Source organism: Drosophila biarmipes, chromosome 2L (genome assembly GCF_025231255.1).
Source record: "Drosophila biarmipes strain raj3 chromosome 2L, RU_DBia_V1.1, whole genome shotgun sequence".
In the NCBI taxonomy this organism is placed as follows: domain Eukaryota; kingdom Metazoa; phylum Arthropoda; class Insecta; order Diptera; family Drosophilidae; genus Drosophila; species Drosophila biarmipes.
This window is the reverse complement of record NC_066612.1, coordinates 15,799,835-15,825,513: the sequence shown is the minus strand read 5'-3', so window position 1 is coordinate 15,825,513 and position 25,679 is coordinate 15,799,835. Positions and strand designations below refer to the sequence as shown.

The following is a 25,679-nucleotide window of genomic DNA, read 5'->3' as shown; positions in this document are numbered from 1 at the left end:
TTTTAATGGGTATTCCTGGATTTAAGAATTGCAGTTCAGACTTTTCCTTTATTTTAGCCTCAACGTAACTTTACAAAATATAGCTTAATCGGAGAAATACGCAATTCCTAGAAACTCAGCTGACACAGCAATGCCGTGCCGCGAATAATCCAATGGGAGACTGGGGTATTGGGATTGCAGAGCAGCAACATGGCCACCACAAAGTTGGTACTATGACCAGTGGTGGACAATACTCCTCGTCTTTCGGCCGTCTTGTACATTGGACACAGGTAATTATGACGCTCGGGCAGGTCCACGCGCTTGATTGGCTTCAACCAAATCAGCGGCATGGTATCGAACAGTTCCCTCGGACGAGATTCGGCCAGATACTTTCCCGTGCGATCCCAACGAGCACCCTCTAGGAAAATGCCATACACGAAGACACCATCTTCCGGGCCGGATAAGCCCTTAATTTGCGACTCTTCCAGCGAGAGAACCTCATAGTCGAAGGCCAGCAAATCTATGGATATGACATATTTTCGGGCGTAGTTCTGCTGGGCACCCGTTAAGAAGGCTTGGGTGAAGAAAAATCCCGAGAGCCAGAAGGTCGACGGAGCTCCGTGATCGAACCAGTGCTGTAACGCAGATTTGATAAAGCTTCTCTATCACCATTTAAAATATATATAAAAATATATTCACCTGCAGGAACTCAAGGCGTCGAAGAAAATCGTTTACATAGCTTCCCAGGGGCTTCAGACTCGGATAAGATTTTCCAGCCCACATGGCTGGAATCTTGGCAATCAAGACTGACTTGTAAACGGCCTCCACTGCGGCAGACATTACAACCAAGCCTGCAGGTAAGAAGAGGTCAATGAATGATAAGTTTCAAATTTGAATCACCGAAATAAATTGTATCCTATTAAGAACCTTATGTGCAATATGAAAAAATGTTAACTTAGTAGCCCGTTGAAAGTGCAAATCAAATTAATTAAATATGAAACCCATTTGCTGACACATTACCAATCAAAACACACCAAAACCACACTTATAAAAAGAATAAAAAAATAAAAAACATTCCATAATGCCAATACATAATACGCGACTAGAGAAGCAGGTTAGGGTTCTTCCGGAGCATATGTTAGGAAAAGCTGTAAGTCCACCAAGTCTGGTAAAATCGCCTAGGCCCCATCAGGATACTGTCAAGCGAGCAAAAAAAAGAGAAAAGCAAACGGAAAGCGGTTTAACATCTTGCTTGACAGCCAGTTCGTCCAATAAGCGGATTGGTGGAGGTTTGAAGAATTTGAAAGCGATTTGATCTTGATTACCAACCAATTGATTGTCCAATTTTTAGGTGCCAATGATCCAGCCCCGCGTAATGCTGGAAAGTTGCCTCGTACTGACAGTGAGTGTCAGTTCAAGGCCCCGGGCTTTCATTTTCTTACCGAACGAGACACAACTCTTAGCACCCATGAGGTCAAGATGAGTCCCCGCGTGGTGATGAAAAAAGAATTGAAGCACAAGTGCGATTTCTTTTCCAAAATTGAGGACTCGCGACCCTTTAAGAATAAAACCACACAGACGCTTTATAGGTAAATTGAAAAGTATCCTTTAGAGATTTTAACCCTACCACTTAAGCTCCTTATTCTTAGGGAATCCTCTGCGCAGACTTTGGCTTATTTGCCAGAAATATTAGAAACAAAGAACTTCAACAAATTGGAACTCTTCTCCTTGCCTTCTGTATTGCCAGGCGCAAATCGACCTGGCTTGCATGAGGTCGAGGTCCTAGAGCGAGCCAGAAAGCGATGGGCCTTCAGTGATGCCCTGAAGATACACTTCAAAAGACTGCTAAAAGAGGCCAGGGAAGTAGCTATAAAAACCGAGTTCAATGAGATTTTGGAAGCTTTCGAGTGGGAGCAGTGGGTGCAGCGGGAGGAGGACATCCAGGAGTGTCAGATGATGCGCCTCCAGATCGTGATCAAGATGTTCGATAAGAGGGAGAAGGAAATGCACGCCGCCTCAAAGTCCCGGATTGAAAAGGCCTGCGAACGAATCGAGGAACGTCGCCTGGCTGGTTTGCGAAAGAACGAGATCGAATTCCAGCGGGGAATGCGTCGCCTGGAGATCCAACTCTCCAGGACTCCGCGAAGGTGGAAAAAGCAGATGCCCATGCATTCTCTGGGATCTCCGTGCTCCGAGTTCTACGCTCCGCTTTTAAGATATGGCGTCGATCCGGCACATCGAAACTATGTCTCAAAAACCGAGCGCAACGCTTTCGACATGAGGATCGACGAACTGGAGAAGAAAGTCAACATGAAGCATTTAAAATGTCCGTTTAGAAAGCTCAAGGATTGGTCTAAGCCCAAAACATATGACCAGGAGTATGAGAGGAACTTCTGCAAAGAGGACAATCTACAGAAGCTCTTCGAAAGCTTGAAGTCCCTAAGAACTCAGGCCGCCAGAGAGAAAGAAGACCCAAAATGTCTCAAAAAGCGACGAAGAAGGGAATTGGGTAGAGTGGCATCCCAAATGGCCCTTACCTACTTGACCGACCTTTACGATGTTAAGTCCGAGTCCTCTAGCGAGAGTTATGAAAAAGGAGTATCCATTAGTAAGTATGCCGGTTTTCTCGAAGCTGAGGCGAATCAGAATTCAGAGATTGTGATGACCAGCTTGAAGAACGAAAGAAAGAGAGAGGGCATGGAGAACTTGTTGAACATATACGAGGGCACCTACATTGGTTGGGTGATGCAGTTCCTATCGGATGAGATGACTCGACTCTCGGAGCTGCGTAGGCTTCACTTTTTCGCGATTATGGCCCAGAAGGAGCGATGGCGACGCGAGGCGGCCGAGGCTGGACTCAGACAGAAGGAGAACGACATGAGATTGATGTACGAGGAGTTGTTCCAGAACTGCAATGTGGTTAACAACGAGATCTCCAACAAGTATTTCGCTCAGATTCTGAGCTCAGATATGTACAATGTGGCCGATTACTCAGCTGGGGAGACAGTAAGCGAAATGGCAAAGCAAATCGATACGGATATAGAGCGATGGCTTGAGAGCTTCAAGCTGATCCAGAACCCCCTCACTTACGTTCCCCTACGTCTGATGCTCAAAGACATGGTCTCCCCCGACATGGATAAGGTACTCCAGCGCTATGAGAACTCCCTGATCGTGCAGTACGTGGTGGAGGATGTGATTTTCCAAAAAGTGTGGACGGAACTGGACCCATTTGACATAGGCAGCACACTAACGAGCGATCTTATTGATCGCCTTATCGACAACGATTTGTATCTCATGTCCACGGACAGCGAAAGTGAAATCCCTCAGAAGGCCTCCTGGCGGGAGGCCAATGCCATAATTAGAAAGCTCATTCGACGGGCAGTTCCCGGGAGACGTTGGCTTGAAGAAAACGAACGAATCGTAGCCGAAAACTATAACGATCTGTTTGACGACTTATTTGTACAAATTCTACAAAAGATGGAAAATCCTCCACCCGTTAAATCCGCCGACCTTATCGATCTTCGGATGACTCCTTCTCAGGGTGACATTCATAGCACGGACAATATTCGCGAAAAGGAAAATATTAATGCCGCAAACATTTCCCTGAAAGGATCTGACTTTATGGGACGGCAAACGTTGACCCTAATTAAAAAATTGAAAGACGACCACATCACAGGAGCATTAGTAAATGTCGATAAACCCCTGGGGGACGATCCGCCATCTGGCAGCGACCAGTTTATAAAGTCTGAAATGATTACTCCCATAAGCAACCTAACAGTGAAACCAAGTGATGTGTTCAGTCTAAGAAGCACTTTGGATCTTTCGCAAGCCTCAAATTTAGCATCCCTTATAGGCAGAGGCTATAGGGTAATGCTGCCCAGTGAGGTAGAAAGAAATGCTTCTACTGAGATAGTAAAACTTCTGGTAAAAGAGAGCGATGAAGAACAAATATTTGAAACTGAAGGAGACATTGTTGAACATGAAGGTTTGAAAGATATGAAAATGAAGGCAAAGGAAGAAGATCGTGGTATTAATTCTCCCAAAGTATCATTTCATGAAATCCACGTTCCAGTAATCCCAGCAAAGGAAATGAGCTCGGAAGTGTATCATACACCTAAGTTTCTTGATAATAGAGAAGACATAAAAGAAGACGCAAAAGGTAAACCAAAACCTTTGGAAATAACTTCATTAGAATTGGATCTCGAAACCCACTCATCTCACGATAATTTGGTACCTATAGGCTCAACCCCCAAGGAAATAATGCCCGTCCCTCACCCAATACCCAGGGAGCTGACACCCACCTCATCAGGTTCCAACGATATAAAACCAACTCCCAGGGAATTAGTAACTCCGACGGAAGCAGATCCAGAGCCAGAAAGCAAACCCGAAGCCGAGCCAAAGCTAAGGACCCAATCGGAGCCCAAAGAAGAGCCACAAACCAAAGCCAAAGAGGAACCCAAAACCGAACCAGAGTTCAAGAGCGAACCTACTGATTCTGCCATGGTCGAAGAATCCGACTCCTTTATTCCACCCGTTCGATCTTCGGGGGTAAAAAATTTAAATCCAACGGCGGCTCTGTTAAAGTCTGATTCAACTAAAATCAAAGGAAAAGCTGTACCTATTAAAAAGGATAAGTCAAAGGCACAAGTACAGGAAAGTGAAGTAATTGAAGACAACGAGGAAAGGAGGCATCGAGGCTCCTTGGGATCCCACTTTAATCCTATTGACGCAGTGATTCCCATTGAAACCAGTGATGATCATTTGCCCGTGACAGCAGAATTAAGTAGGTCGTTTTTAGATCCCGAAAACCTCAATTAACAATTACATGGATAAAGTGAAATTATACAACGATTAAAAATAAAACTAAATGATAAAACGTATTACTTTAGTCTTAGATTTTATAAGGATTTTCATCATTCATCCTTTTTTAGTTAAGTCACTCACCCTTGATTCCCTTTCGCAGCGTGATAAGGCTGGTTCGAATCGTGTTCAGGAGGACATTAAAGCGCACCATTTCCTGAACCAGCACCGTGTTCATGCTCTGGTGATACAGAGTTGGATACTTGAGCAGGGCCGCATCCCGATCGAAAAGCTTGGGCAACTTGTCGAGGATATCGGTGGCCACGTTGGTCACGACTTCCTCGGGCGTCAATGCCTTGGAACCACCACTGTCATCCGATGAGGCACTAGTGTCCTTCAGGGGCAAATGATGAAGGGCAAGGAAGGGAGGACAGGTGGGATAAGTGGGTAGGGAAAGGTTCTCGGGAAAGCGTCTGCTAAGCGTTTCTACGTAGACTCTTTGTTTTTTCTCCAATTTCTGAAGCGCAGCGTGTAAGACAAAAACTCATTAAATAGCTGTAGGAAGTGTTTAAATATCAGCAGCGATTAGGAAACCACTTACGCGTCGATCATAGAGGTCCTATTTGTAGTGTGTGACAAAAAACAGTAGCAATTAATAAATGTACGTGTGTAAAAAGTATTCTAAAACTCTTACCCAACGTTCCTGTTTTTGGCAAAGCAAGTAAAAAAGAAGCAAAAATATTTAACAATTCTGCCAAAACAATGCAAAAGCTCCTTAAACTACGAATATTTCACTTTACAATCAAGGGCTTACTCACCTGCGTGAGCAGAGTGTGCGATAGTAACATGTCCGTTTCCTTTTGGTCCTTCATGATATCCGCGTTGGCATGGAACCCGAAGATGGCCGGCGACGAGATCTGCGGCAGGTCCTTCGTAAAGTTAAGATACAAATCCACCTCCTTGAAGACCGGCACATAGTATAGACCCGTCTCATCCAGGTAGTAAGGCTTCTCCAAATCTATAACTGCTGGACAATAATACTTATCTAGAATGGTTTTCAAGGTGCGGCGATCCCAGTCATCCGTGACACGTCCTCCGTAGTTGCACTCGCCCGTCAAGTATCGCAACGCATCGTAGTTCACAGTCTCATATTGGTTGAGGAACATCCTCAGCTGCATCAGGGATATCCTGAGATCGGTTTCGTTGAACTCGTAGGGAATGTTCCATCCGATGGGTCCAAAGTATCTCCTCTCCTGGATAACCGCATGGAAGAAGCACAGCGAGTAGATCAACTGCTTGAAAATCCTGGGCTGAGTGCAGGACTCATACCACTCCGGATCGCTGATCGGATCGCTTAACATCGAGCGGAGAATGTTGGAGCGCAAACCCTTGGGCGGTTCATTGGTCATCTTGATGCCATTCTGCAAGACCACAACCGGAAAATGGTCCGCCGGATAGGAGGTGAGCCACAGCCTGAAGTCCGGATGCGTTGCATCTGGCAAGAGGTTCTCACAGATCTTCTCCAGCAGGGGCATGAAACTGGCTGCCAAATGGCAATTCTGGAGCACCACCCAATTACCCATCTTGACGCCTTCGTCGATCATCTTCATGGCAATGGGGCCCTGCCCCTGACCCAAGGACAGCGAGAACAATCGATTGGTGCCGAAGCCCTGATCCTCGGCAAACTTGAGTAGGGTTGCCGTGGGATCCGAGCCAGGTGTCAGGATAAATATCAAGGGCACACAGCAGTGGGAATCCGCAAAGGAAGCCATCAGATCGAACTGCGGCGGGTCCACAAACCGATCACCTAGTTCCTCGCTCACAAAGTTCAGCACAGCCGGGACCAATTTATCCGGCCGAAAGACTCGGAGGAGCAAGAGCTTCTGGAACATGCTCACTCGCTTTTCCCATGATTTTGGTACGTCCTTATTATCCTGCGGCGTCTTCGAGTCAAAGAACGGCTTCCACTGGGCCGAGTTGTCAGTGAAATCCTCGCGTAAGCCCTTGAAATTGGGCAAATTAGTCAGGCGGCAGAGCTCATCCCAATTTTGGACGCCCAGCCAGGTGGTGGGGTTCTTGAACGGATTCTCCAAGCCAACGCCTCCAGTCAGCAGAAACATCCATTCGGCATTGTCAATCCGATTGTCGTGCTTCATCATGTTGATGTTGAGTATGAGAGAAAACAGCAGCTTATCCTGTTCAGAGGTCAGAACGTTTCATTACACATAGATTAAACAGAATAAAATCAGTAAAAATAAATGAAGACTTTAAAATCCTATAATTTTAAGTGTTCATTTTCGACATTATTCTATTCACTTGCAAAATAAGTATTTTCAAATCCTCACCTAGAAACAATGTCTTAGGAATTTCTCTGAGTGTACAAATGAGTAAGGGATAACAAATAATGCGATGTGATTGGAGGTCTGTCAGGGTCAGGGCTCAGAGGCTCACTCTCGCATTAAATGGGTTACATCGAAAGGTTGCCCACCGAAATCAAGGCATTTCCGAGGCAAGCGGTTATGGTGCTTCTCTGATAGCAATTCACATCGGTTTTTTCCCAAAAGAAAATTAAAAGCTGGGGATCAAAGGTTAGCTCTTGGAAGGGTCGCCACAGGGGCCGAAGGCAAGGGGTGGAGGTCAGGGAAAGGCCATGGCATAATTGACTGAAAACAGCATAAAGCTAGCTAGAACTTGTTTGGATTATTATTTCCTCTTTGCCCCAGCTTCCTTTGGCCAGGTACATCCTTTGATTGCACCGGCAATGTAATAACGTTATTCGAGCAGCTGCACAGTGGACATAAACGAGACGGTAACTAAATGATAGACAGAAGCAAGATTCTATAGAAAACTTAATCATGGACGTGGGAGTTAAAATTTAAAAAGCATCCGTTTAAATCCCACGGATTCATACAGCAAAAAATTAGATGAAGTATATTCTCCCACCGATTTATCTGTGCCTTCCATTGTAACCACTCCGCTTCAGTTACTGCAACTGCTTCAACTTCATTGTCCGTTGAAGTGGCGCAGCAGTACAATGTACTTGTGGAGCAGTAATGCTTAAATATTATTTAAAAGCAGTCGACTCAAGTCAAGTCAAGCTGAGCAGGATGCTCAGCCACAAAGCAAATGAAACGCAAAGGACCACGCTTCAAATGTCACATTATCAGATTATGCGCAATTACGGGACTAACGAGGCTAAAGGGCCAGGATACTGGTCAGCGGATGGCTAAGCGGACCGGCGTTTGACGATAATTGGGTTTATCCAATGGGCACTCACACGCTCGAAGAGGCTGCGACAGATGTTGACGTACAGGCTGTAGGTGAAGTGATTTCGAAGATCCAGCAGACGTGCAGCTATGTCGTCGACTTTTTCCGTATTATCGATGGATGACATGTACAGGTTGACGAACCAAACCAGACTGTACTGGTACATTGGATCGATGTTGGCCAGTTCAACTAAGGAAAAACAAATATTTGTAGTAACATTCAAGTAAATGCAAATCTATCTAAAATGTTAAATCTACCTATGGTAAAGAACAATATAGTTGAGTGTTCGGCTATGGGCACATAGCTCAATCGTGCTATATCTATCTGCTTTTCTGTGGCCTCTGTGATGACCTGCTTTTCACTAATATCGTTGGCCAAGGCCTTGGCTGAGCTCAGAATCTGAACGGCCGTCTCGTCCTCCAGAATGTTTTCTGCTGATGAGAGCACCTCCAGAATCTGATCTTCGGTCTCCTTCAGCATCCGCTTGTTATCAGCTCCCTGGACAATAAGATTGTTCTTCTCGGCCTCCAAGTCAGGACGTTCTCTGGCGACCGTTATGCCCAGCAACTGATCTTGCAATCCCTGAGTGGTGATCATAAAGTTCAGCAGCGTAACCTTGACGGCAACCTCGGGCAGATAGTGCGGATTCCTCAGTTTAGTTGTCATATAGAACCTGTAATAATAAAATGTAAATATTTTAACCATCAATTTCTAAAAGCAGCTAAGAAAGTAAGTTAGTACCCACCGGAAACTATGATTATACTCAATGACAGAGTCGCCCAACTTTATGCAGAGGGCTCCGCCCTGTTTAAAGAGTGTTTTCTGGAGCACAGACTCCAAGACAGGATCCAACTCCTCGCCAATGTTTTCCAGGAGCACGGGCAGGCCAAATTGGATTGCATTCTCCATGACACGGGTGTAATCCGCTTGATTGAGACGAATCACGCAGAGCTTGTTGTTCTTCTCGTAGTTCTTGATCCATTTGTTGGCCTGTCCCTGCGGGTCAATCATTAAGGGCCAGCGTCGAGCGTTTCTGCAAAAACATTTTAAAAGCCTCGGTAAACATGTGTACTTTAAGTGATATAATAAATGCAAACAGTTTGTCAACATGCAGGCCACCACAACAAGCTCATCAGTTGGTCGGAGTTGGAATATATTAAAAAAGAAAATACCGCATAAATACACATTCAATATTTACGTCAATAATTCATAAGCGTAAATAATGCCATAGAAGTATTTTCTGCTCGCATTATTCGGGATGTATCTGTGAGTTCGTGTGTGCTTTGTGGGTTCGGATTGGGAGCCAAACCTCTGGCTTCAAATACGCCAATACATCATGCAAACGTTAAGCCACAAACAGAACTATATTACAAAAGGACTTTGTGCAGGAGCCCTGTCAAAGGGGGTTCTTAAGGAATATTATTTTGGGGTTAAAAAAAGTTAATATAAGTAATTAAGTAAACATAAGAACTCGCGTTTCCTATTTATCGGTTTTATGTCAAAGCAGGTTTCTAATTTGAGCTAAATGAAGGGGAAAGCATTTGAAGAAGGACCTAATGGCTAAGGGACTATTGGGAATATTTCGAAGATTGCAAAAAACGTTGGCATATGTCCATTTTAGCGAGAGGAGATTACTTTAAAGGGGATGAAATTAATTTAGAAAAATCCACCGCCCACAGTACTAAGTAGGTTAGCGATCTTAAATATTTGAATAAATTTCTAAACGTGAATAGAATAATTGCAACCCCCTTTAAATCAGTGCACCCAGGGCTAAGCCCCTGATTTGATATACAAATATACACTTATGTATACTTCGATTGCGGTTGTTGGGAGTGTCGCGCCCTGCATGTACATATAGCTGATGCGATAACTCACAGCCAGCGGAAAAAGTAAATGGGTGTGGAAATCGGGACTGGAGGATTGGGAGCGGCAAAAAAATAGAGAAAGCGGGAAAAGCAAAAATAAGTTGCAGCAGGAGCAGCAACAACGGCAGCCAACACATGACAAATTCACACCGAATACAAATTGCTCGTGCGAATGAATGAACATTTTTGTAAATTGAAAACTTGATGAATGAAAAATATTTGATGGAAAAACAAAAGAGCAATATGCCCTCGTCGCCGTCGCCACAGTCGGCACACGTATGCCCAAATTCAAAAAAGAAAAGCCCCAACAATTTTAAACAACGAATTCCAGCCGAAAACCTCATACGTTGTGCCGGGACACGGGATACAATAGAAGGGGGCAGTCAGTTGCCATGTGAATATTCGGTTAAAGTTCAGAGCACATCGCCGGGGAGGACTGAAAAGCCGGGATTGGAAAGATACAACTTTTGTCACAAAATAAAAACGAAAATTTCCCGGCAAATAGTTAGAATACAGTTAAAAATGCAATACAACTGGCATTGTAAGCCGGTTGAGAATCTGTTGAATGGAGTTTGGGGATTTACTGTCGGTGACTAAGGGGAAAAACAACTATTTTCACACAACCGCTTGCCTTGTTTTAAATTCATTTATATTTTAGCGAAGCAACTAAATAAAAAGGGAGAGGGCCTAAGGTAATACAATTGCAGAAAACATCTTTATTTTTGATACCTTAGACTTCAACAGTGTAATAAAACAGACCCAAAATGGACATTTACAAATTGTTCTTGCCTTTTTCAAATTAACATTATTTAATCAAAGGCACGGCTCTCAATCTGCACAATACCCCAAAAACCTGCGGCCCGAAGCGAAAAACTTCCACACCTGATACCCAACATACGACCGTAGCATTTTACGACGCTGAGGAGGTCACCATATGGGCTACGTGTCACCCGAAATATTAAGCAAATGAATGTTAATAGTAAGGACAGCATTCCAGCCACCCTGCCGGCACTCGGCATATTTGGCAAACACAAATACAAATTCGTCTATATAGACAGACGGATAGACAAAGGCCTGAAACTAGAGAGCAAATCCCCAAGGATGTGCAATCGTCTGCCGCTATCGCATATCGCAGCTACCCCTCCGGCTGGGTAAAAATTAAACCTAATCCGCTCGGGGCGCACATTAATCAATTGCTTATACAAGGCGATTCGGCGTTCTGGGTTCCGGAGTCGCCCTGCCCGCATATTCCTCCCCTCCGATGAACCCGGGGCCCCTCAGGTATTTTCGGGCTTGCTCCAAATTACTTTGAACACTTTCGTGGAAAGCAGCCAGGAATTTCCTTTATTAAATCGACTTGGAGTGGCGTGGAGCGTCGTGGAGTGGCATGTGGCCCCGCTCTCTGACCTCCGAGAAACCCACCAGATGCGTAATACACGCATCAAACATGGAAATTCTGCCTGCCCAGCCTCGCTCTCTGTTCCACCCAACGCAACCTTTTACACGGGAAGAAACAAGTACTTAAAAGAAAGAAGCGTTGAATATTATCAAAACTTAGCTAAAACAATTTTCTTTTTTAAATCGACTTTTTAGAGTACGAAATAATCAAGATCAAAGCACTAGGCGTTTTAAAAAATGATTTTCCTAGATTTAGAACAGCGTTTCCTAAGCCTTTTTTCTTTCAAAAATAGTGGATTTAATGATAAGGTGCTTTAAATATATAAGATTTCAGTAACAGTTTTAATACCTAATAAAAATTATATAAAACGGAAAAAATAAATAAAACCTAATCCTAATAAACAACTTTATGGGAATTTTAGATCTTTAATTTTTTCCAAAGCCTCTTTTTTTTAAAAAAATAATGATTTAAAGAAACAAATTATTTAAAATGATTAGAATTATAATTAATACCAGTTCTATAATAGGACCTACTCCAAAGAATAAACCTACATTATCAAAATTTCAGATCTATGTTTTTCCGGTGCACCCCATCTGAGTTTATTGTGCCCTTTGTACCTTTGGCTGGCACAGCAGCCTCAGCAGCCACCACCGAGATGGCGTGTCCTGGCAACGAGTCCTCCTGGCCACATGCGGGTTCGCTGCTTAATGCGCGCATGCATCCCTCCCCGCTCCGCCTAAACACCTACCCCGGCTACTGTTTTCGTTCCCATTCCCGATTCCGTTCCAGGCGCGGTCCCGTGCAGCATCCGGTGCCGTTCCCACACTCCACCCGCCTAGCACGCGGCGTATCTTTAATTTTCCTAATACGCGTGAATTCTAACGTTTTATGTTTTGTAATTAGAAAACGAAGGAGCCCAGGAGCCGTGGACTCGGAACTTGCGTGCGGCTGACAGGCAGGGCAGAGGCGTAATTACCGTGTCAGGTTGTTTAATTGATGCGAGTGCCGGCTTAGCGATCACCACAGGGGATTTTCCGAGGGGCAGTGCCAGATGTTGTCATAACTTGTGGTTAATGTGCTATTGGGTAAATATCTGTGTTTATATATACAAATACAAATATTGAAAGGTATTTTTTTTAAAAAGACATATCTTTGACTGATTAATCTAAAATTAACATCCCCTTGCTCAAACAGTTAGAATGAATTTTAATTAAGCTGCCAAAAGCACTGCTTTAAAGCCATCCTAAACAACCGCATTGACATTTTTGGCACATTTTCAATTTCACATTTATGTGGTTGCCTTAATTTAATTACTTAGTTACTAAAACAACTTCGTACTCACTTCATCATGATAGCACTTTCGACGGAGAACGCATCCGTGGGCAGACCGCAAATGTTCCAGAAGCGAATTTCTACAGGTTCGCCCAGGACAACGGCCAGTTGAAAGTCAGGAGTGCAGGTTACGCCGAAATTGAGGCACTTGGCCACCCACTTGCGAATCTGGTCCAGTCTGAAGTCGATGGTGAAGGGACCCAAGTAGGAGACCACGCCAGATGAGATCAGGACATCACCAGTTACGCTCTTAAAGCTGGCTTGCAGCATTTTGGCCGTCTCAGACCATCGGGTTCTCTCGCCACCCAAGCCAGAAATCAGCTCCTGAGCCCGCTGCAATTTCTTGGTACAAGCTTCGTGCTCCGCCAGCAAGATACTACAAGAAAAAAGTGAATAGTAATAGTAGTTATATATTTACTGTATCAGAATCCCTTTTGGACTCACCCGTATTGCCGCAGCTGCTCGTCGAGAATCTTCTGGATGGCCGCCAAGTTGGCCTCCACTTTGGCCAACATGGCCAGTTTCTCGTTGAGCGTCTTCATGGCAGCATTGTACGTGGCCTCGGCCTCGGCCAAAGCCAACTTCTTGGGCGCCACAATCTTGGCCACTACGTCGTACTTAGTCAGGGCAATAACCCAGCGGCACAAGCCCTCGCAAGCCGTGGAAGCACTCTTAATCTTTTCCGGATCAAAAGCTTCGTTGCTGAGAATGCGCTGCGCCAGCTTCTTCATGACCTCCACGGGTATGTTATCCTTGTCGAAGTTGAGCAGGCTGTCCAGGAACTTCATGTCGCTGAGAACACGCTTTGAGGGTCCCCAATAATCCTCAATAGTACCCAAGCCACTTGGATTCGGCACCTTGTCGGGCTTCACGTCTTTCAGAATGCAAACTGCCTCCATTACGATCCTTACACCAATGGGTGGGCTCTTCATGGTCTTGACCACCGCTATGTCCGCGGTGGTGAGGGTGTTCAGAGCGGCCAGGGCAGATTCCAAAATGGGAAGCGCTTCTCCCAGTTTGGCATCGCACTCGTCCTTGATTTCCTGGGCCACGGCCGCCTGTTCCTTGGCCGCACTCTCGTCCAGCTTTACAATTTCCCGCTGCTCCTCCGCCAGCTTGCTATCAGCTGTCACCTTGGCCACCTGTTCAGCCACTATTTCAGAGGCTTCCTTCAGCTTGGGCTCCAGGGCAATCAGTTGCTCCTGCATCACAGCCACCTGCTGGGCAGCAATGTCTAGCTGGGAAATGCCCGTCAAATAGCGATTGCGATTTGTTGTAATGTTGCTGAAATGAAGGAGTTAATACAGAGTTTAGTGGTGGTGGTGGTGTACTTACTTTCTCTTCTGACCAAGAAGCGTCTTGAAGGTCTGGATCAACTCCAGATAGGACGTGGGTGTCACATAGTTGTACCGATGCAACCTTGAGAAGAACTTGGCGGAAAGCTCTTGGGTGGAAGTATGAAACTCCATGCACATATCAATGGCTGTGCGACGCTCCAGCGCAGTGAGATCCTCGGTGGCCAGGAAACGCGTGGAGACGGCCAGCAGTGCGTCCTCAGGCCAGGACTGGAACCAGTCGATCGTACAGCAATTGACAATGGAGGGGAACTTACGGATGCGGTTACGCAGCGCATCGCCAATGGGCGACATGGCCAAAACAACGTGTAGCTGATCCTTACAAGTCTGTCGTAGAGAACATATTAAAAAATTAGTAGGGTATTTTAAAAGTTAATATTTAAGAATACGAAGTAATATTTAAGGTGCTGAAAAATTAGCTTAGAGATCCAATTAAGATTACTTCGTTAATATCGGATATAAATCTATGGGAATGTGTTTTATTGATCTTGACTTTAGGAACCCCACCGTGACAAAAAAGTTAAAGAGGGCCACTGGACTGCCATCCGTTTGCACGGCCTTGTCCCTCTGCTTGTCGATCTGGGCCATCTTCTCCTGCACCTCGATCTTCTCCTCGTTGCTAAATAGATTGGGCACCTCGCCGGAGTTGAGCAGATTGCTGATGTCCTCCAGGAAGGACTCGTCTTTGATCTGCAAGAGTCTAGAAGAGTTAGCGAGACCAAGGAAAGCCCGGGACACAGTCGAATTGCCAATTGCGGTTCCCCACCTGAACGTCCGTAAAGAGGAATACTCCGTGCATCTCGGATGCCCCAATTTTGCGTAGGATCGCCTTGATGTCCTCGTGGTACTCGTACGGCCCATACAATCGCGTGATTTCCACCTGGAAAAGCTCATAGTCGCATATATGCGAAGCCAATCGAGTCAGGCTCTGGCGCCCGGATCCTCCGACCCCGATGAGCAGAGCATGACTCCTCGGCTGCTTTATGATGCGGCATATGCGCGACAAATGCTCGATGGCGAAGCGGAAAAGCACCAGATTCATGGGCTTCTTCGACATGTTGTTGTACTCCACCAGATAGGCCTCCACCACCCGGCGCAACTCCTCCAGATCCTGCACCTCCACATAGTTCTTGGTGTCCGCCTTCGGGTTGGTAAAGTCACAGTATATCAACTGACGGAAATCGGACTCCTGCAGGGATTTGTCCTTCTCCACAAGTCGACCAAATAGGCGGGAGGGATCCGTGTTGAAGGACGCCTTCACCGTGCTGCAGATGTTCTCAAACAACCAGGTGCGATCGGCATCCTCAACCAGACGATCCCCGTACACCCGCAACACCTCGTGCACCCACAGTCGCCTCATGGAGTTCACATCTTCGGTGGCCTCGGGGACGGACAGCAGGACACCCTGTATCACCCTCGAGAAGTCGCGCAGATTGAATAGATAGTGTGATTTCGCCGGGGTGGGGAGCAGATTCAGTTTGGCGTCATTATAAATGGTCAGGGTGGCGCCTACGATCTCGTCAATGCAAGGATCGAACTCCTTGGAAAAGCCCCTGGGTTGGTTGTGTTGGGGAAATGCATTACGAACACAATTAAAGGGGAAACTCTTCGAAAACCGAAGCTTGGACAGAAGACAGCTATCAAACGAAATCCCAACTTACCTGGTGTCCAGATGCCACAGCACAATCTTACTAAATATGGTATTCAATATATCGTTGTTAAAGTCATCAATGGATATCACGTTGAAGAAGCGCTGGAACCGAGGTGTCACGGTGTTTCCTGTTGATGGAGGTCCCATGGCGACGATCATCTGCAGGTCGATTAGCTTCATGGGCACGATGTTCTTGCGATCGTACCACATCATGTGGTCGAGCATCATTCGTAGGAGCTCGATTGGGGGCTGGGCTCCGTAGTTCTCCTTCAGCGGCATCGAAACATCGTCCACGAAGATTACAAAGCGACTGTTGAGAGGTGGACCAAAGACACCCTTGCGCCGCTTGTCCAACTTGGACATGATGATGTCCTGGGTTTGATTGGCGGATGTCTGTGCCGAGAAGCTGATCAGCAGGGGCTTATAAACGGACAAATCCATCCTCTTCAGCATATAATCGATCACGTAGACACTCTTGCCAGTTCCCGTCGGTCCACACAGCATTACAGGTTTACCATGACGATTTAGCAAATCCAAAACAGCTCCAATGCGAACACTTTCGTTGGTTTGGATAATAATCTGATTGACGGGTATATCTCGAGGAATCGGTGGAGCGGAATTCACATCATCCTGCCACGGCTTCCACTTGCCCTTGCCTTCCTTTATGTACCTATAATCGAATACCGACCCCTGCTTGGGAATGGGAAAAATAAATGGCTTGGCAAGAGGCTCCACATAGAGATCCTCCGTAACTCCATAAGTATCGTAGAGATTTTGTGGGAAAGTCTTCTCCATCAGCGCCCTAAACACTATATTGAACTTCTCCCGGCTGTCCGCGTCTAGAGATCCTCCAATTGACCAAATACAAGAGAACAGGAATATTCCCTCTGTTTGAGCCCTAAAATCCAAATCGGAAACATTGGCCACATACTTCTCATCCCGAAAGTCGTCGATAAAACACTCAAAGAAGTTCATCAGGCTGACCATCAGATTAGCATCCGAAGTCGGTGCAATCTCCTTCAGACTCTTGCGCAGAATAAACAGGAGGATGGGACAAAATCGAGAGATTAGCATCGATATCAATTGTTTGCTAACCGTGTGGAAGGCCGGAGGAAGAGTATTTTTCCAAGAGGCTACCAAGGGCTCCCAACCCAAGGAACTGGGCTCCAGATAGATCATTCCGCATCGCGAGACAGTAGCTGGAGAGGCCACCTCCAAGTCCATGGGCTCGAAGACCAAATTGGTGGTGTTTGACAGCTGGATAATCTCGCCGGACATCAAACACAATTTCTTGTTGTCATCTAACACCGTGTTCATGTTTTCGATCCAAATCGCATCCACTGGTCCATCAAAGATTAACCATTTTCGATCTGGGGTATCAGATACGGCAAATATACGATAGTTGACCGCCAAGATTCCATCACTCCACTCGTGAGACACTGCATCGAACTGACCGTATAGCTGACCCATGGTAATAGCCTTTGGATTGATCACTGTGTAAATAGCTTTGTTCTCGGAACCATCCTGGGGATTACACAAAAATTAATTGCTTTTTATAAACCAAATGGGTAAAAATAACCAACCGTTTTCTCCATGCATTCCAATGCCTCGGCTAGGACGCGGTAGGTGGTTGTCTTGCCTCCGAATGGATAGCCCACCAACATAAGACCATGGCGCACCACAATCATCTCATAAAGCTGAAAGAATACAATAATTAAAATTCCATTAAGTTTCAATATTACGTTTAAGGATATTTTAACCCACCTGTTGCACCTTTTCCAGGACAAATGGAGTGCACTGCTTATTTTGCCGTTCGCAGGCCATCTGTGTGCACTTATTAAATAGCACGTAGTCGGCCTCCGGCAAAACTGTTCCAGGGAACAAATCGGAGGTTATGCCCTGGAATAGGGGAATGTCCTGGTTGAGGAACTTGGGCAAGTTCACATCTTTAATAGAGCGCAACACCAGGATGTCCTCGTTCTCGTCTCGATAGCGAAGCTTCAAGGCTCCCGCGGCCTTGAGCACCGACTTCACAGCTCTCATGCCGTAATCATAGTGACACTGGGTGCTCAGCTGCTCCGAGCACAACCGGTAGGTGGCCACAATCTTAACGGAGAGCGGTTTGGCGGTCAGGAAACCATAAGAGTATAGCTCGATCTCCGAGATAAGTGCATAGTCCGGCACCATCATAGCCACCGAACGGAAGAGGGCCTAGAAGAAATGACAATTTAAGTAAAATTAAGGAAGGACTAATTCATTAAATCTTACCTTGAGATTATCAGGCAGCTCGGAGCGTCCTGCATAGCCAGGATTCATGGTGATGAACACGGCACAAGTGGGATCCAGTGTCAAGGTGGTGCCCTCGAACACTAGCGTGGGGCTGCCCGAGTTGATGCCCCGCTGAATGGTCAAGATCTGCTGCGCCACCACGGAAAGCACCTCCAGGTCGATGCGGTTGAACTCGTCGAAGCAGGACCAAGCGCCACACGAGGCCAAGCCCTTAAAGAACTTGCCCAGCGCCAAGTAATCCAACCCGTCCGAGCAATTAAACACCACGCACTGCTTGGCCACGGCCTTGGCCAGATCCTTTGTGGTCTCAGTCTTGCCAGTGCCGGCAGGACCTTCCGGAGCGCCGCCCAAATGCAGATTCAGGGCAGCAAATAGGGTACGATAGCATCGATCGGTGAGAGGAGTAACCACCAGTCGAGTAGTGTTTCCCAAATACTCATAGCCATACGGCAATGAGCAGTTTATCATCCTAGTGTCCAGATTATTATCCTCCCAATAGTATCGCAGCTGGCACAACCACTGGAAATCCTGCAGGTCTTCCACTTGATTCGCCACTATTTCTGCCAGTACGTCACGGGCATGGACATCCAAGACCACCAGGGCGCCCAAGGTGATGCGGTTCTGGGTGTTTAGGTCACCACGCACCAAATCCACGATCTTGTTTATCTGCAGGACACACTTTTGCAGGTACTTGGCCAAGTTCTCCTTGGGCTCCTCGCTCTCAAAGCACTCGGTGATCTCCAAAGTCCAATAGGTGAGTGAAATGGACTGGACGCACTGACCCGGCCAGGTCAGCACCCAAACATGACGCAACATCTTCAAGTAGCTGTAGAAAGCTTCCGCAACCTTGTGGTGCACGCTCTTCTTCATGTCGATCTCCAGCTCCAACAGCCACTTCTCCACTTGGCCTCGCGCCTTGGATGTGGAGATCACATCCACCAGAGCCACTTCCTCTCGCTCCGAGGACCGCATCGCGGTCACGTCTAGCTCCTCGGTGAAGTTCAATGTGGCAATGCCCTCGAAGCACTTCTTCAAATGTATCTGGACACGAGTGGGGTCCTTCGTCTCCGACAGGATCTCCAGCAGTTCGTCGTTTGACAGGAAGAAGAATCGCGGGAAGTAGAGGCGCTTCTTCTCCAGGTAGGCATTCAGACCCTTCTGTATGACCTCCAGCAGGCTGTAGGCCTTCTTCAGCTTGTCGTTCATCTTGTCAATTTGCACCACCACCATGACCTTGGGATCTTGAGCAACCTGTTTCATTAGTTCCTTCCATATCTGCGAGAAAGGAGAGTTTCTATAGCGATTAAGTGGGCCTTCAATGCTAGCATAATAAAGCATATTTAAAATGTAATACTTGTATTACTACTATTATAAATTATTTATATCAATTAATATTCATTATTGAGCTAAATGAACGATTAAGCTACAATTTGCCGAAATGGTCCAATTACAGGGGTACAGACATAACATTAAAGATACCCAAAAGGCTGACAAACTCACCTTATCCACGGCACTGAATCGCCGCCCCTCCTCCGGCATCTGCTGCTGAATGTCCGGACTGCTGAAGATGGGCTCAAGGTACATCCAGGTGGCCTGCACGCGCAGCCACTCGTCCAGGATCTCCTGCAACAGCATGAGCTTGGCCTCCCACTTGCTGCAAAAGGACAACAAAGGTTAGCCATGTGTGACCTGTCTGCCGCTGACATTGACGGCCCAACAAAAGGTGAACTAATGGACGGACTAATGTGATTTCTTGGTGCTCTTCATGATTAGAAATATTTCACAATAACCTAAACACTTTTTAAAACGTATTTATGGTTCAAGTTCTACAAAAACTCTTGGAACACATCAAAGGACCAATTGTTTTTCTTTAAAAAACAACCTAAATCCATTTACTTACAGAATCTCCGCCTCGAATGGCTTGATGTAGGGTGAGCTCTTCATCGTCTGCGTTTTGATGATTTGATCGTCCAGCAGTATTTGAATGTCGTCCACGGCAGCCAGTTTGTACGTACCGGAATCCCTGCGGGAGGCATTTCAATTACGGCCACATCCCTTGAACAGCGAATGGAATACTCACCTGTAGGGCGATATGGCGAACTCGACACCCTCCCATTCGTTGACCATCTTGGCCATTGCTCTCTCCAAATTGTTCTCCTTGGTGGCGCTCTCCGAGATGGCCTCAAACTTTGGCACGTACTCGTCCAACTGGTACTCGATGATCTTCTCCAGCGTCAGCTCGGGCGACACCTTGATGGGGAAGCCAATAATTTCGGACACCAGTTCCCAATGGCGGGCCTTCATGCCAGGATTGCCTAGAGTGTTTATTATAGGCATGTGTTCGCGGAAAGCCTCGATTTGGGCCTTCACATCCTGAATTAGCTGCATTGTGATGGGATGGTCGCCCATCTGTTTGTCCAGTTTCTGTATGATGCGATAAAAGTTGGACACATCGCCATCAATCTCGTCGGGGTCAAAGGAGCCCACTTGAGAGTGCATCCACAGGTCCCATTTGTCCATGAAATCCTGTCCAGCATCGAAGAGGGTTTTGTATGGCTTGAGTTGATCGTGTGCCTTCTTTCTCATGGGATATTGGGAAAGATCCCAGCCGTAGGAGGTTTCCTCTTCGTTAATTTGATCAATAGTCTCCATTGCCTGGACTAATCTCTGATCCAGCACACCAGCTCGCTTCTTGTACCTGGCAAGCTGCTTGATGTCGCCCCAGGTATCGTAAGTTTGCACCTGCTCATAGTAATTTTGTAGTTCCCGGCGGAACAGCTCGATGCGTTTCTTGAGCAGCTCCTGATACTCGATCACCTTCTCAGCAATGATGGCACGATGTTGCTCGAAGATCGACGGAAGCTTCAGATACCACTGAAAGGAGTTGCTGTTGTTCTTAATCTCCAGCGGGGAGTACAGAGTGTGATCCATCAGCCACAGGATTTCGCTCATGTTGACTTTAAGTCTGGCCTCCATTTCAGGGACTAAATTCTCCTCTGCATGGACCACATAGGCCTTCAGTTGCATCAATTCAGCTGTGTCCTTGGGCACAGTTAGAGCCTTCTTAGCAATAGCATCGTACTCCTTGCCCAGTCGAGAGATCCTTGCCTGCTGATCGGTCACCATCCTAGCCAGCAAGTCCAACTGAAGCTGCCTGCATAGTATTTCCAGATGGGTGATGAACTTATCCCTGTGGAACTCGTAGAAGCCCATTCGGATCACAGCCCACACTTCCTTGGCGATGCGATCCTCCTTCTCCTTGTACTCGTACACCATTTCCGTATACTGTTCAAAGGTGGCGTCGCCCTCCATGAAGTTACCCACTCGTTCCGCATCCCTTGCATTAATTAGATCGATAAAGGGATCAAAGTCCTGCAGGCGCAACTCGGGTCCTATGCGCTGATCCTCCAACATTGCACATATACGGTTTTTTGTCTCCTGAACAATGCTATCGGGAACTGTCGGTGTGAGAAAGATCTTCTTGGACACGATCAGGTCGGTGTAGAGCTTGCTCTCGATGCGCGGCAGCATCTGTATGCTCAGGAGGATAGAGTCTATAACCCGGAGCAATTCGCTCTGGACTTTCGAAAAGCCGGGGTTGAACTGGATAGTGTCCTCGTCGGCCAGCATCACGGATATCTCGAAGCCGGGATTAGAGTGCTAATAAAAAAGGGAGTATTTTAATTTATTATCTCAACTTTTGATTAATCGCAGTACTAACCCCATAGTCGCAAATAAAGTCCGCGTAAGCCTTTAGACTCCTTATGCAAATGTCCTCCAGTTGTTGGGTCATCAACGCGGCCACGCAGTTAAAGAAGCGCTTGACCAGCGTAAAACGCCGGATGTCCGGTAATTGTCCTCGTTTGCTGGCCTTCAGCAGGGAGGAGTGAATCTCGCCATACCAGCTCTCCTCCAGCAAGGTCTTTCCAGCGTCGATGTGGGAACCACACAAGTACTGGCGAAGACAGAATGGATTTGTTTAAATATGTTCAATAATTTGAAATCTTATAGTTTAAAAGACTACGATTTTTTTCAGCTTTGAAATTGAAATTTTATTATAATTATATATATAATTAAATATTATAATTGAAGAGATCTTTTTAATTAAAAATGACTATTAAAGTATAATTTCAAATAAACTTTAAAATGTGCACTAAATAACCATCTTTAAATATTCTTCAGACATGGTGAGATGAATGTATTCTTTGAATTTTTTATTCACTTACACTTTACACTTTATTCTTTAAATTTGTTATACACTTTCATATTGTTTCATGAATTTAATATGTCATTTTTAAAATACTACAATAATACGTGTTATAATCCCCCCAAAATCTTACCACAAACGAAAATAATGAAAACGGAGTCTCGATTTTGCTGAGCTCCTTGACATCGATCAGGGACTTATCCTTATATTTCATGCTCCAGAGCTCCAAGATGCTGGCCACACTTCGATGTATGCAGAAGAGCGTTTTCATCAGGACATTGCGATTCTCGTCGTAGCTGTCGGATAAATTGGATTGGTTGGGATGAGGAAAGGGCCGCAGTTAGTAGTGTCTTTTTATGCAAATTATCTCGAGACTAAGGGAAAACTTTTCACTCCAGCTATTCCGTCACAGCCCATTAAACAGTGCAGGGAACCGCAACCGCCCAACCACAAGAGCACCCAGCGGGCAACCACCCGACCGCCGATCCACAAAAAGCATCCAAAGGCCTCCTTAATGATGCCAAATGCTCGAAGGCAATAAATTAGCAAGGCTCACGCGGTCGTGGATATCGATGGGCCTTCGACCCACTTTGGGCCCCAAAACGAGGTGCAACATGAACCACACAAGGTGGAGGGTGGAATTCACTTTAAAGAATAATTTTGAATTCTTGTTTTTAATTTTAAACAAAGATTTGTCTGCTCTAAAAAATAAGAATTATTCATGAAAAGTCTTTAAAATAAATATTTTTCAATAAAAAAGCAACCAAAGAAAATCCTTTTTATAAAAGAATATCCTATAATTAGTATAGTTTAGTATTATATAGATTAGGATAACCGCAGAAATAATAATAAAATGCTAGGAAAAGGGAACCTAACCAAATAAATAGTTGCATACTTTCAGACACTTTTTATATTATTAATTATGAAGAAGCTTTAAATCGTACAAAATGAAACTAAAAGCAAATCTCTTTATTAAAAGCCTATATCCTATAAATGCGGTAATTTTACTATATTGATACAATAATAAATAATAAAAACCTAGGCAAAAAGAGCATGCAAATAAATCGTTGCATACTTTTAGACAGCTTTCATAGGAAATACCAAAATATATACCAATTTTACTTGATTTATTCTGCTTAGCTTAAAGTGCATTAATGATAAGTGATGCTGATGAGACAACCCCATTGTTCTGATATTCTCACGATAGACAGCGAGTCAGCATTGACAACCGCACAATGCGACGATGGGCTCCCAAATCCCGCCCCCCCCCCAGTGTCACAAACAAGTTCAATTCGTTTTTAAGCATATCCTTTTTGCAATTTATGTCGGGCGGAGTCCTTGGGCCGCGGCTTCATCCTGCCCTGCCTGCCAGCTGCTCAAAATGCTGTTGCTCATCAAATGTCAAACCAATACACAGGAGGACTTAACTTTCTGGAGCTTCCATTGCCACATCCTCACTTCCGCACAGCCCTTCCACTCTTCCGTTTCCGTGGCATTGTAGTTGAAAAAGTGCGGTTAAAAAGTTTCTGGCACGCCGCAAAGCGATTTCTCGCGTTCTCCCCCGATTGCAAGAAGCTTTTAATAATGTCGCGCGACTTTCGTTATTTTCCTTATTTTCTTAACGCTTTTCCCCCACTTTTCCCCCTCTTGCCGGGCAACTTTGTCAGTTATTTTCATAAGAATTCGCGCGCTGCCGACTCCGAGGGCAATTCATTTCGTAAAAATCGGATTGGGGTTTTAATCCACAATAAAGCCAAGGCATCCGTAAACATAAAAGTACATATGTGGGGCGTGATTCTGGGGCTCGAGTGTTTGGTTGGGTGTAATTGCATGTCAATTGCACGCCTTTTTTGCCAATTGCGAGGCAGGCGGTTACAGGGAAGTTACACACGACACTGGCATTCAATTATGGCAACTTTTCCTTTTTCCCATTTTTTTGCCTGCCTCCTTTTTACAACGCGCCCAATTTACTTGGCTCTTGGTGCGGGCGTAATTTATTTTAATTAAAAAATGTTAATTTCCCTCTAACTTTAATTTTGACTTTGTATTTATTCCTTTTTTTACTTTTTACATACATTTCAGAGGCATTCATTACCAATTAGAAAAATCTGCTTCCATGCTCTCCAAATCCATTTGTCTAAAGAAAAGTTTCGAATTCGTTTTTGCGAATTAAAAGCCTGAATGTTTCCTTAACAAAAAAACGATGGGTACTAATTTAATTTCCGCTGTAGTGGAATTAAAAAAATGATTTAAAGTAAAAATGGAACATTTATAGAATGATGGCTGTTCCTTTTTTTTAAAACCTATTTTATAGTCTATAACTTTTAGACAAATTGCATTATGTTGGCTTAAGAAAAGTTCCCAGTTTGCATTTGCCCATATGAGAGCGGAAAATTGAATTAAAAATTAATTTGCCATGTGAAAAAACCTATGGTTTATACGGTTTGCCAATAAAAACTCACCGATATCGCCAAAAGTTCGTCATGGACTGCACCTCTTTCCGCTCGGCGGTGTCGAATTTTCCGCCCACTCCTTCCTTGGTCAGTCGATCGAGGACCGTGTGCCGCAGGACGAAGTCCACCACTGCCTTCTTCATGGCGAAAACATAATCCGAGCGGACTTCGGCAATGTTCTCATTCAGGGCGGTCTGCCATTTGTAGAGCAGCGGAGGCACAAGATCTGTTATTCTGTAATTACAATCAGGTAATACTCAACCATTAAAAACCCTGAATGGAATATTCGCTACACCCACCTCTTGAGGATCTTTTTGCTCAGGGGAGACACGTGAATCGTGTCGATTCCATGCTTGATGTAGTAGTAGTAGCGCAGGACCTCGCGCTCCTCCTGGTCGGGAAAGGGCACGGCACACTGGGCGGCCAGTTCCGGATCCTGGTCGTCGTCCATGTGCAGAATGAGCTCCACCAGCTTGCGCCGGAAGTGCTCCCGCTCCAGGCGCATGGTCATGTAGTTGGCCTTGGCCACCGCGCTGTCGCGCTTCTTGCGCTTCTTTTGGTGCTTCCTGGCGCAGAGGATGCTGTCGGGCAGGTCGGACTGCATCTTCCCGTCCAGCAGCGAGCTGGCGCACTCCGGCATGTTCAGTTCGTACCACAGGCGTCGCGACTTGTACTCCGGGTTGGCCTTCGATTGCAGGATACTTTGCAGTACATCCGGCTTGGGTCGGGTGTACAGCATCTTCGACTTCTCGCACAGTCGGCGGGCCCCGCATACCGACGTGAAGCTGGGGATGCTGAACTCCCGGTTCGGATTCTGTCTGCCCTGCATGTTGAAGCTAGAAAGAAAAAAATGGGTAATATTTTAGGACAGTACACACAGCTGGCTTTTTTTTTACAATAATTAACGATTAAATTAAGAAACCGGAAATATTTTAAATAATTTTTGAATGGTCATTTTGCATCTTTTTGAATTCTTAAATTTAACACTAAATATTTTATATTTAAGCATAACAAGTACTTTTATGTTTTGGGACTGGTTGGTTATATAATTTATTTTATTGGAATTAAAAAGTTAAAGTAAA

The 25,679-nt window shown here is 45.4% G+C and overlaps 2 protein-coding genes across 2 annotated transcripts; one reads left to right on the top strand and one right to left on the bottom strand.

Moving 5' to 3' along the window:
• Window positions 1-12: 12 nt before the first annotated feature.
• LOC108033828 (dynein axonemal heavy chain 7) lies at window positions 13-25,679 on the bottom strand. The gene is made up of 24 exons (XM_017108454.2): window positions 25,616-25,679; window positions 24,897-25,433; window positions 24,607-24,831; window positions 22,278-22,440; window positions 21,659-21,892; window positions 20,018-21,597; window positions 19,838-19,960; window positions 19,438-19,591; window positions 17,917-19,212; window positions 17,413-17,859; window positions 17,232-17,345; window positions 15,659-17,172; window positions 14,764-15,550; window positions 14,505-14,687; window positions 13,978-14,324; window positions 13,087-13,926; window positions 12,653-13,018; window positions 8,792-9,079; window positions 8,304-8,719; window positions 8,057-8,235; window positions 5,598-6,974; window positions 4,924-5,173; window positions 679-830; window positions 13-614 (listed from the first exon to the last, which is right to left on the bottom strand). Exons 2-24 carry the CDS (start codon window positions 25,424-25,426, stop codon window positions 108-110), a joined length of 12,072 nt encoding a protein of 4,023 aa, XP_016963943.1. The 5' UTR covers window positions 25,427-25,433; window positions 25,616-25,679; the 3' UTR covers window positions 13-107.
• Window positions 965-4,859, top strand: LOC108033829 (uncharacterized). The gene is made up of 3 exons (XM_017108455.3): window positions 965-1,268; window positions 1,331-1,568; window positions 1,629-4,859. The coding sequence occupies exons 1-3, from the start codon at window positions 1,061-1,063 to the stop codon at window positions 4,795-4,797; spliced, it is 3,615 nt and encodes a 1,204-aa protein (XP_016963944.1). The 5' UTR covers window positions 965-1,060; the 3' UTR covers window positions 4,798-4,859.